This window comes from Carcharhinus amblyrhynchos, chromosome 1, assembly GCF_965287045.1.
Source record: "Carcharhinus amblyrhynchos chromosome 1, sCarAmb.v2.hapA, whole genome shotgun sequence".
Lineage (NCBI taxonomy): Eukaryota > Metazoa > Chordata > Chondrichthyes > Carcharhiniformes > Carcharhinidae > Carcharhinus > Carcharhinus amblyrhynchos.
This window is the reverse complement of record NC_137324.1, coordinates 109,163,378-109,176,497: the sequence shown is the minus strand read 5'-3', so window position 1 is coordinate 109,176,497 and position 13,120 is coordinate 109,163,378. Positions and strand designations below refer to the sequence as shown.

General features: G+C 39.8%; 1 protein-coding gene across 2 annotated transcripts in view; it reads right to left on the bottom strand.

Moving 5' to 3' along the window:
• The window catches only part of klhl8 (kelch-like family member 8), a 40,627-nt gene that overhangs the window by 12,664 nt on the left and 14,843 nt on the right, over positions 1-13,120 (bottom strand). For both annotated transcript variants that reach the window (XM_080190889.1, XM_080190899.1), the window contains exons 3-4: positions 11,677-12,225; positions 2,285-2,471 (exon numbers count right to left, since the gene is read on the bottom strand). In XM_080190889.1, coding sequence (XP_080047015.1) covers positions 2,285-2,471; positions 11,677-12,225 — 736 coding nt within the window. The remainder of the gene's footprint in view (positions 1-2,284; positions 2,472-11,676; positions 12,226-13,120) is intronic.

Sequence of the window (13,120 nt, the reverse complement as noted above, 5' to 3'; positions counted from 1 at the left end):
TTATCAAAAGTTACCCTTTATTTCCTGTCGCCAAGGCAATTTTGGACCCAACACGCCACATTCTCTGTCTTCCATAGGCTTTTACTTTTCCAACCAGTCAGCTAAATATTTTACCAAAGTGCCTTACTTAAATGCCTTAGTAAATACAAGTAAACAACATCCACTGCACTATCCTCATTAATTTTACTTGTTGCTTGAAAAAAATTGATCAAGTTAGCAAGAGACAGCCTTCCCCTAAGAAAAATGCAGATCATCCCTGATTAATCCATTTCTTTTTATATTGTAATTTATTTTGCCTCTCAGAATTGATTTTAATAATTTGCTCATCAACAAAGTCAAACTTACTGGCATATAATTATTTGGCATATCCCTTGCACCCTTTTAAAATAATGCTATAACATTCATTGACCTCCAATCCTCTGACACCTCTCCTGTATCTAGTGAGGATTGGAAGATGATCTTCAGAGCATCCACTATTTCCTCCCTAACTTCTCTCAACAGCCTGGGATACAATCCATCTGGCCCTCATGATTTATCCACTTCCAAGGATGACAGTCCCTCCATACTTCCTCTCTCACTATGCTTAACCTGCACATCCCCGATAGGCCCTATCCTTTCCTTCGTTATTATCCTCTTGCTCTTAATGTATGATAAAACATCTTTTTTGGCCTCAAGCCACATGGTAATCTGGTGGCTCAGTTAGCAACATCATAATCTCATTTGAACCATGCAAATCAGGGATTTGATTCTTTGATTTTACTGCCAATATTTTTTCCATATCCTCTCTTTGCTTTCCTAATTTTTAATTTTCATTTCATCCCTGATCTTTTGATACTCCTCTAGGTTTTCCACTGTATTTTTTTTGTGCGACTGTCATCAGCTTTATCTTACTGTGTATGCTTGTTTTATTTTCTTCTGCCTATGCAGACAATCTGACTTTTCATCCTTCAAGTTGCCATTCCGAACCCTGCATAAGATATAGCTTTGTCTTTCATGCACAAGTCCCCCTAGTCCCTTTGTGTGGCAGCTTTCCCTGATTTGCATGGTTCAAATGAGATTATGATGTTGCTAACTGAGCCACCAGATTACCATGTGGCTTGAGGCCAAAAGAGTCAGAAATAGAATAAGAGTTAAAGGAAATTTGAACTTTAATTCCAGAAAAAATTGGAGATTTGCTCATTGTACGCTATTCCCATACTGTAAATACTCCCAACTTACATAAACAAAAATGGCACTATAATGCTCAAATCTAGCCATAAATTTGACTCCAGCAATACTCCTTTCCCCTTGCATTCAGACCTACCATAGTTTTCCCTGCTCCCAGGTACAGCACAGCTTCCAATCATTTTTACAGAACTTGGTAATTTTCTTCTGTGGAAATTTGCAATTGTAGGTTTCCTACCTTTGTCATACCTATTAGGAACATTAAAATATAGCAAAAGGAGCAGGCCATTCTGCCAGTTGAGCCTGCTCCGCCATTCAATTTGATCATGACTGATCTTCCACCTCAATGCCACTAATCCCATGTTGCTTGATGTCATTAGTTTCCAGAAATCTATTGATACCCGTCTTGACCATCTCAATGCTTCTGGGGTAAAAAATTCCAAAGATTCACTACCCTTAGTGAAGAAACTCCCCTCATCTCAGTTTTAAATGGCCTCCCCCTTTTTCCTGAGGGAACATTCCCTGGTTTTAAGCTCACTAGCCAGGGGAATATCTCATCTACTTATAAGCATTTTATTTAAGTTTTAATGAGTTCACATCACATTCTTCGAAATTCTAGGGAATACAGACCCAGTATCTTCAATCGCTCTTCATAAGACAACTCCCCCATCCGGGATTAATCTGGTGAACCTCCGTTGCACTCCTGTTATTGTTCACAAAGTGGTCTTGCTATGTATTTGTCAACTGAGACAATGCATTAAGATGCTGATACCAAGTGACACAAAATAGACTTTATTCTACAGGACCCAGTAGCTCACATACCCCTCATCAGAAGTGCTGCCTCATTTATCCGAAGGTTTGAATTTCAAGCTCATCATTGCCAATCCCTGGAAACAGTTGTACAGTAATGGACAACATATATGTGAAATCAGTTATTATAGATATTTCATAATGTTTGAATAGGATTTAATAGCAACAATCTTATTACTCGAAAGATGCAATTAACCACCACTGTTCCCGTCAGTAAGAAATAGTTGGAAATCCTTCCTATATTTTCAAAAATAGAAAAAAATTAGGATTGAAATACTTTTATTCTAGCATTATAAACAAAAGCAATTACCAGCAGTGTGTTTTCTCGATGTTGTGCGTATGGAATATTCAAAGTCTGGTACTGGCTTGTTGCTGAGCTGAAGATGGTAGTTTCTTGCTTCATCCAACAGGTCCCTGCATTTCAGATTCTGTCTGATTATGTTCTCTTTAGCCACAACTCCCATGAGAAACTCAATAGGTAACAAAGGCAATCGAACCTGTTTATAGAACATACCTGCATGATATTTTATGTTTACACGGCAGCTGAAGTATTTTCATCTGTACTTGTATTTAACAGCTACTGCACATCAAAAAAATTATTGAATGTGTGAAAATGTGATGTCAGTAATGTTGTAAGATACTAACAGGTTATACTAAATGCAAATTGGTGTAGGTTTGTGCAGCTGCTACAGAACTGCACCTATTTTTAAACTTTTTTATTCCCCTTGTGCATAAACAGTTGTCTAATTTAAATGACAAAGAGATTTTAATGGAAGTACAGAGACCGAAAGGAAAGTTGTGAAATTGCAAGAAGTACAGCAGATTTTACCTTTCTGGAAATAGTCATAAGGGATCCTTTGTTCCTGCTATGTTTGGCTTAAAGAGCAAATGTTACAATGAAATTCAACATAGCGTTCTGGAGGGTCATGTGACCCACTCATCCAATCGATAACCAGCACATGGGATAACCCAAGCAGAGTGCGAGTTTTTGCTTAGTTAGATCCTGGAGGCAGGATTTTGGTTTGATTTACAGTCACATGTATTAGTATACAGTGAAAAGTATTTGTTCATTGCGCACTACATAGACAAAGCATACCCTATGTAGGGAAGGAGTGAGTGCAGAATGTAGTGTTATAGTCATAGCTAGGGTGTAGAGAAAAGGTCAACTTAATGCGAGGTAGGCCCACTCAAAAGTCTGATTGCAGCAGGGATGAAGCCATTGTTGAGGTGGTTGGTATGGGATCTCAGACTTTGGTATCTTTTTTCCCCAGTGGAAGAAGGTGGAAGAGAGCATGCCCAGGATGCGTGGGGTCCACGATTATGCTGGCTGCTTTTCCGATGTATCAGGAAATGTAGACTGAGTCAATAGATGGGTGGTTCGCGTGATGGACTGGGCTTCATTCATGACCCTTTGTAGTTTTTTTGCAGTCTTGGGCAGAGCAGGAGTCATACCAAGCTGTGATACAACCAGAAAAATGTTTCCTATGGTGCATCTGTAAAAATTGTTGATGGTTGTAACAGACATGCCAAATTTCCTTAGTCTCCTGAGAAAGTAGAGGTATTGGCAGGCTTTCTTAACTATAGCGTTCACATAGAGGGACCAGGATGGGTTGTTGGTGATCTGGGCACCTAAAAACTTGAAGCTCTCGACCATTTCTATTTCGTCCACATTGACGTGGACAGGGGCATGTCCTCCACAATGCTTGCTGAAGTCAATGACTATCTCCCTCATTTGTTGACAGAGGGACAGATTATTGTTGTCGCACCAGTTCACCAGATTCTCTCTTTCCTGTACTGTGTCTTGTCATTGTTTGAGATGTTCTTGCTGCAATTGTACAGGATACTGGTGAGGCCGCAGCTGGAGTAATGTGTGCAGTTTTGGTCGCCGCACTTGTGGAAGGATATATTGGCCTTGGATGGAGTGCAGAGGAGGTTCACTAGGCTGATACCGGAGATGAGGGAGTTGGACTAAGAAGAGAGACTAAATAGACTAGGTCTGTACTCGTTGGAGTTTAGAAGGATGAGGGGGGATCTTACAGAGACGTATAAGATAACAAAGGGGATGGATAGGGTAGAGGTAGAGAGATTCTTCTTGCTTAGAAAGGATAGCAGGACTAGAGAGCACAGCCTCAAGATAAGGGGGCAGCAGTTTAGATCAGAGTTGACGAGGAACTTTTTCACTCAAAGGGCGGTAGAGGCTACATCGCTAAATATATTTAAGTCACAGGTAGATAGGTTTTTGATAGACAGGGGAATTAAGGGTTATAGGGAGAAAGCAGGAAAGTGGAACTGATCCACTTCAGATCAGCCATGATCTTACTGAATGGCGGGGCAGACTCAAAGGGCTAGATGGCTTACTCCTGCTCCTATTTCTATGTTCTTATGAGATCTGACCCACTATAGTAGTGTTTTAGCAAACTTGAAAATTGAGTTGGAGGGGAATTTGGCTATACAGTCAGAGATGTATAAGGAGTATAGTAGGGGACTGAGGACAGAGTCTTGTGGAGCACAGGTGTTGAGAATGATCATGGAAGAGGTATTGTCACCCATCCTTACTGACTGCAGTTTGTGTGTTAGGATGTTGAGAATCCAGTTGAAGGGGAGGAGCCAAGCACCAGGCCACGAAGTTTGGAGATCAGTCTCATAGGAATAATGGTGTTAAAGGCTGAGGTGCCGTCTATGAATAAGGGTCTGACATAGGTGGAAGCATTGAATCTGCATCACCCTAAATCGCTAATGTTGTTAATAAATGTTTGCAGTTCATTCACAACAGGTGGAACGAAGTTACTACAGAAGGTTAAAAACTCCAACATTAACACAGATGTGCAAAAGGAAGATGAAAAGCAACATTTTTAATACTGAAAATTTTATATAACAGAAAATGCTGGAATAAAAAGCAAAAACATTGATTCATTCATTCAACATGGCTATTTATTCTCTTCATAAACCATAAAAGTTCTCAGATGACAGCTTTCAGCATGTGCCCCCTTTGATGAGAACACTGGAAAGTTTTCAATGGTAGAGTTTCATACTGTCAGAACACATGAGCCATCTGCTCTATTTACTATTTTTCTGATTGCTGTCAAGCTGGTAGTCTTTCCCTCTGTTGAAGGGTTTTCAGAAGCTAAGTATTGAGCTTAACTTTAGCTAATACAAAAACTCATGAAGTCAGTACCCTGGTTAAAGATATATCTTTATTTGGCCAACGATGGTGGGAGAGATAGCACTGGGCATTTCAACACCTCTCTGACGAAAAGGCCCTGAGTATTCCAAACCACTCAAGTTACAACATATCCGTCAAAACAATTTTACATTTCTCAAGTTCACTTTTCCCACCTTCTCATTGCTTATGAACCAATTATCATTAGTATAAATCAATCATTAACAGTTGTCATATATCTTAGCCAATTACATTCTACCCTCTGACATCATGGGATTTCACTGGTCGGTAGAATCCGGATGCTTCTTCTCCTTATCATTTCGCAACCCCTGACGCTTCACTATAGAGTTTAAAAGTATTGCTCTCACTGACTCTCAATTATGTCAATAGTCTAGCCAGACGGTTGATATTCCCATGTCTGAGAAACACTGTCTTATCAGTACAAATTGAACAGCTCTATTCATACTATGGTTTTGGGAACCCATACTGTCTGTTACTTATGCTGTGGTTTCATTTTTCCAAAGAATGTGGTTTGCCTCACCAAGTCTTCATCCCATCACACCCTTGGAGCAGCCTGCTTTTTGACTGATGTGTACATACATTTTAAAATCCAAAATACATGTTTAAATCAGAAATACTTGTTTAAATCTCTTATTGTGATTGTGTCTTTATGCAGATAGTACCTGTATTAGTCTGTAAGTCTGAGCTTACATTAATTCACTTAGTGCTAGTAGTTTAATCAGTGTCTTAAATCCTTGATTTGAAGTTTTTCTAACACCTCTTTACACTATACACCTCCTTGAAGCACGTTGTGAAATTTTAATTTACGAAGATATCTAAAGATATAACATTTCTCAGCGATTATTTCTGCAATGGTGGAAGCAGTATAAACATTTGGTCTTTTGAAAAAAATAATGTAATTCATATTAATGTGGTTCTTTTGCCTCGGATTCCTGTTGGGAACAACAACCTAATTATTACAATTATGACTCTATAACAGGTTAAATTCCTGCTGTTGCATTGATTGATTAAGGAAGTAACAAAGAAAGACTTGCATTTAGGTAGCACCCTTTTATGACCTCAACCTGAGGGAATTTGATAGGGTGGATACCGGGAAGATGTCTCCTTTTTACCTATCTATTTAATGCATTAAAGCATCTGAGACAAGAATGCCTTGATGAAATCTGGATAGGCAAGCACTTTCGCACAATTCAAGAACAGTTGCCAGAGCACTATAAATTCTTCATACTCCCAAGGTTCAGAGTACAGGCAAGACTAAAGTCACTCTTTCAGCCAACTCAGAAGATGATTGTTCTTTTGTACAGGGCCTTCAAAGTTACTTAATTGATGAGGCAATTCTGATCTGTATGTTTATCACAATGTTGATCTTTCTTTGACAGTAACAGTTTATAAAAGATGGTAGCACCAGATAACCACCCCTCAAACCAGGTGTGCTCCCAGAGCATCATGAACTTTGCACCAGCAATTTGTGACCTGATCTCTTAATGTGACAAAATCAGCTTGCTCCACTTTGTGTGAGCACAACTACCCAGCAAGACCATATTTGTTCATGCTGTATCTGCCTAAGCTGACCCATCTATAACTTGCACACCCTTCCAGAAAGACTCTGGCCTGGAACACAATCTCACAGAACTTACTCTCGCCAACAAAATGAAGGATCAAAGCAGATGTGCACAAACAGGCTACAAAATGTCAACTCTATACCAATTAAATGATTCATAGAATCCCTACAGTGCAGAAGGAGGCCATTCCATCCATCGAGCTGCACTGACAACAATCCCACCAACTATCCCCATAACCCATCTATTTACCCTGTTAATCCCCCTGACTCTAAGGGGCAATTTAGCATGCCCAATTAACCTAATCTGCTGGCATGCTTCCAGATTAAGTCAAAGAAACTGGGTACTTATTTTTTAACCTGGAGATTGGCATAATACAACTTCAGACAACAGAATCCTTTGCCACTTAAACTAAGTTGACAAATAGTTACATTGCTTTGACACCAAAGCCATAACCATGTAACAGCCTTTTTAATTCAAGTAGGCAGGCACATTAGAGGCAGGGCACGAACAGCAACATGAGCAACATTCATTCTTTCCTTCCTTAGCTATTAAGGATTTCAAACTCAGGAATTTTTCCTGTGGAGCTGATATAAAGAATTACACATTAATAACTAAATGAATAACAAAACCTTGTTATAGAGTAACCATAATGTGAACGTCAAGAGTCAAAGCTTTGTGCCTCCCAAGTTGACAATCTTCTAAAAAAAAGTGAGTATGAAACAAATAGAATTGATAAAACTCTCTCGTCCAGAGTTCAGCTTTTTTTTTGAAAAATTAGATACTTTTGCATACTTATCACTTTTTTTTCTCCAGCTAAACTCTACCTAGTATCACCGCATGCACAACCTCGTGAAGTAAAACTGTATGATAAGACATAAATAAAAACAGAAAAGGCTTGAAATGCTCAGGAGGTCAGGCAACATTCATGGAGAGATAAACAACAAAAATGTTTCACGTCAAAGACCATTCTTCAGAACCGAGGAAGAAAAAATGCAACAGATTTTACGCAAGTGAAAGGGAGGAGAGGGGAGAGAGAGAACAAAAAGGGAGGTTTGTGATAGGGTTGAGGGTGGGAGAGAATAACTGACAAAGATCTCATGGTACAAAAGGCACTGGTAAAGGCTGCAATAAAGAAACAAAAGATTTGTCTAGAGTGGGTGTGAATGGCAGAATAATGAACAGTTGAGACAAAAGCATGAAAATAAGTTTAAAGCCAACAAAAAAACGGCAGAATTCTCAGTCTAAAATTGTTGAAGACAATGTGGAGTTCGGAAGGCTGTACGTGTGTAAACTTTTTTTAAAAATGAGACAGAAACAGAAAATGCTGCAAAACCTCAGCAGGTCTGATAGCATCAGTGGAGAGAGAAATGCCAGCTCTGAAAATGGGTCGTCCAAACTTAAGCTCCACAGATGCTGTCATCATCTGTTGAAATTTTGCAGCATTTTCTAGTTTTGTTTCGGATTCCAACATCTGCAATATTTTATATTTGGCTTTTAAATAAAAAATGAGCTCCTGTTTCTTCTGCTTGCATTGAGAAGGAACATATCAGGGATGCAAGTTTATAGCTCAAAATTCTTTGGCACTTATTCTACCGACAGAAATGCAGCAAAACAGGGCTTCCATTCGCAGAAATATTCTATATTGGCCCTGCCCAAAATCAGTTAGCAATGGGTGCAAGTGGAGATGCCATGGTGCTCTGTTCCGAAAAGTCATATTGGGCTGAAAATAGCATCTCTTTATCTCTCTCCAGACGTTGCCAGTCCCACTCAGCACTTTGCTTCCATTTGCATCATGGTGCTCCCCAAAGCTTCAGAATGGCACTTTTCCACTCTGTTGAAAAGGAGGCAGAGTGCATACAAAAGAGAGCGAGAGCAAACATGGTTAAAAATGACCCAAACAGACCTTTTCTTCACAAACGGAGGGGAAAAATGAGAGGGTTTTATGCAATTAAAAGGGGGGAGGAAGAGCAAAAGGATGTGTCTGGAATATGGTGCATTAAATGACAAATGTCATGGAACAAAAAGTTGTGGTCAAGAAATAATGCATTTGTTCAGATTGAGTGTGAATGGCAGAACAATGAACAGCTGTCTCAAAGCAAAAACAAGAAAATCAAGAATCAGACCAGCACATGGCAGAAAACACAGAATCAAAATGGAGGACAGAGTTCATGGCCTGCAATTGCTGAACTCAATGTTGAGTCCAAAGGTTAATTAGAAGATGTGTTGCCGTTCCTCCAGCTTGTGTTCCAAATTCACTGAAACACTGCAGCAGGCTGAGGACAGAAATGTAAGCATGAGAGCGAGATAACAAATTAAAATGTCAAGCAACCAGAAGCTCAGGATCAGTCAAAGCGGAGGTGTCCCACAAAACCGTCTCCCAATTTGCGTTTGGTTTCCCCATTGAGTGACAAATATAACGAATTAAATTGAAAGAAGCTATCAAAGTCATTGCTTTACTTGGAAGGAGTGTGTGAAGCTTTGAACAGTGAGAAGAAGGCAGGTGTTACAGCTCCTGCAATTGCATGGGAAAATGCTGTGGGAAGGAGATGGGATGGGATGTTGAGGGCAATTGAGGAATAGACCAGGGTGCAGAGGGAATGGTCTCTTCTGGAGGTGGGAGATTTGTTTGGTGGTGACATCATGCTGGAGGTGGTGGAAATAGCAGTTGGTAGTCTTTTGAATACAGAGACTGGTGGCGTGGAAAGTGAGGACAAAAGGTATTTTATTGCAGTTCTTAGAGTGGGGGGTGCGCAGGGATCAAGGCAGAAGATTGGGAAATGGGTCAGAAACACTTGAGGGTTCTTTCAATCATAGTAAGGGCGTGGGAAATCCTAAGTTGAGGAAAGAGAAAGATGGATCAGAAATGCAGTTGTGAAAGTTTGCAACATCAGAACAGATGCAACAGGGAAATTTTGGAGAATGGAGCAGAGTCCTTTCAGGAGGTAGGTGTGAGGAAGTGTAGTCAAGCTAGCTGTGGGAGTTGGTGGGCTTATAATGAATATTAATAGACTGCTTATCTACAAAAATGGAGATAGAGAAGTCAAGGAAAGGAAGGGAAGACAGACAATGTGAAGGTGAAAGGATGAAGAAAATCGGAAGCCAAGTTGCTGAGGCTTTCTCGTTCCTGGTGTGAGCAGAAAGCAGCACTAAAACTGTCATTATTGTACCAGAAAAAGTGTTGGAAGTGATGGTGTGATGTGCACAATAGAACTGGAACAAGTAATGTGCAGACAGAAGGACAGGCATAACTGGGACCCATGCACATATCCATAGCAACATATTGTTTGGAATAAGTGAAACAAGTTAAATGAGAAATTGTTCAGTGACAGTATAGGTGCAGCCAGGAGGATAGTGGCCAATGGGAGTTTTTAGGGCCGCTGTTCAACGAGAGAATCCTGAGACTGTCCTGGTGGTGGATGTAAATATAGAGGAATTGGACATACACGGCAAGAAAGCAGCTAGGTCTAGAAACCGGAAATTGTTAAAATGCCATAGTGCTTCAGAAGAATCACAACAGTAAGTGGGAAGAGACTGGACAAGGGGAAAAGTAAAAATTCAAGATTGTAAGAAATGAGTTCCATGGGTTAGAAACATGCTAAAATGCTAGGTCTACCAGAACAGTCCAGTTTGTAGACTTTGGGAAAGAGATGCAGGCTGTTCTGGATTTACGAGATTAGAGGTAGTGGGGGGGAGGGCATCCAGAGGAGCCGAGGTCACTGACAGTCCTGGAAACAAAGGCTTGATGCTCGCTGGTAGGGTCCGGGGGAAGGTACGAAGAAATTGGCGCTCAGTCTCTACAAGGCGGAAGTCAGAATGCCAGACAACAACACCATCCTTGTCAGCAGGTTTGGTAACAAGTTAGGGTTGGACCTGAGAGAATGGAGTGCAGCAAATTCAGAAGGAAACAGGTTAGAGCGAGTGAGTGGAGCAGGGAAATTAAGATGGCTGGTGTTACACTGACAGTTTTCAATGAAAAGATCAAGATTAAATAAGAGGCCAGAAGGAAGGCTCCAGGTGGAGGGAGAAGACTAGAGACAGTTGAAAGGATCTACTGATCAGGGGAAGGGGATTGTCATGCAGAGGAAACTACTGGTCAAAAGAGATGGCTGGCCAAAGAGGGGCAACTGGTGAAATATGTTGGTTGAAACCATCCTGCCAATCCCAATCTCCTTTCTGGCAATCAGCATGGGCAGTTTCTAGAGTTTCAGTGCCCTCATCCCCACTGCAATTTTATGATATACAAAATGGGCACTGACCCATTGGAAACATGTCCGGTCTCAATTTCTAACTCCTCTGTCTAGTTTACACAGCTGCAGTACCCCCAGTAACCCAAGCATTCCAGGGGTTTAACATCCTAAAAGAAAACAAAGATTTTGTCTAAACTCCCTTAGTGCAAAATAAATGTGAAAACAAATCTGTGAATAAAATTCACAGCCATTTCCACCATGACTAGGTAATTGGCACTCACATGAACAGACATGGACAATGAGTAAAACTGTGACCAATTTAGAGGAGACAGGAGCATCCAGGAGAGATAGGACCACTAGTGAGCCAGAGTCCATCTGAGTAACAGTCAATGATACAGATTATAATTACTCTTAAAATTGTGTTATTCATGAGTACGTCAGGCCTTTTGTTTCGTTCCAATATAACCCATGCCTCCTTAATGCCATGAGATCCTTCTCATGCTGCTCGAATATCACTTTTCACTAAGCTTCTTGTTTTAAACAGAATTCCATGGAGCAGCAATGGTCAGAAATTATATAAAATTTTCTACAGCATTAATACTTCTGCATCAATAATGTTTACTGAATACCACATTGGACCCTGGACATTAGTCAGTGCTATAAATTAATAATTCTTCATTCCATTCTAAAAAAAAATTAGATCTCTTGAACCATGTCAAAAAGTCTTCCAACTACATCATGAAACTCCAATGATAATTTAGCATCAACCTACCTGTGCAACCACTTGGTCCAACCATTTTGTGTGATGCTGTGGATTTGAGTGCAGCCACTTCATTGCAGCACTGTAGACTTGTTTTTCTTTTTCCACATTCAAATCACTGGATGAAAGGAGTGCGATGAGGTGCTTTGGTGAAACATTTACAAAGTCTTCACATTCTACAACTTCATTAAAATGTTCACAGGCATACTTATCAGCCATGCCCATCAAGTCAACTCGGTTGTGGCTCTCAGCAAATGACCGGACTGCTAAGCAGTTTGATGGGTGAAAATGGGCTTTCATGTATTCACAACAAGCCTTCGCCACAAGTTCTACCTGCAGAATGCAAGCAGCATAAAGAAGAGGTTGCACGTTGTCTACAGTAAGTGTAATCCTAGAGCAATACGCAAACTTGACAAGGTCATCCATCGCATCACCATCAAAATCTTTAATTTCTATTAGGTCCTGTTTAGCTTCAGCCATGTCAGAAAGAAACATTGCTCTGAAGTATGGAATCACACAGGCTAGCACCAATTTGTGGCATGGTATTAATTTGGACCCAACCTGTTTGGAAGAGGGAACAAAGAATCACACTTTAGGAACACAATTTAAAATGGAACCAAGCCCTGCCCTTTAGATGTGCTCACACCCTTGATAAATACCTAACTCTGCTAGGAATGACAGTTACAGCATTACTTTCCTTACAAAACTACAATATGCAATAAACAGCAAATTCTTTTTATAAGAGGTGAACATGAATAATTTGAATGCTCCTGCAAATAATTTATTTAGCAGTTTGACTATAAATAATCAGATAATTCTGTTCACGTACAAATCAATTTAAGTTTAACATAAAAGGTGTGAAATTTAGCTCCTGAAACATCAAACATTAATTAAGATTATTCATTATAAAAGGAAAGTTAATAAAATAATTTAAACAGAAATTACTAGCAACCCTGAAAGAGGTGAAAGTCAATAAGAGTCTGAGTGGGTGTGATGACACACACGTTGGGCAATTAATGCTACTACTTGAAGACAGGAGTCAGGTAGGAATTAAACTGATCTATTACTAGAAATGTCAGAAACAGTTAACCACTAGTTTAGAAAGCTGGTAATTTGCAGCTTAACTCCAGAAGGCAAGTTACAGTGAGATTATTGCTAGGATCAGCACAAGTCCGTTCAAACTGTCAAGGGAGGAATAACATGTTCTTCGTTAATGTATATGAATAGAATTACACAGATTACCAGAGCAGAAACAGGCCATTAAGCCCAACTGATTAAGCCAATGAGAGAGCCATTACTAGCATTACTTGTAACAACCTGATTATTTCAAGTAAGATATCTCAAATGAATATTTAATTCTTCACTAGAACATTGGCACCATGGAAGAATTTTGTCACCTCAAAATTTACATGAATGTTATAGTAATGTACAATTTTTCTACCCTTCAAATATGAAT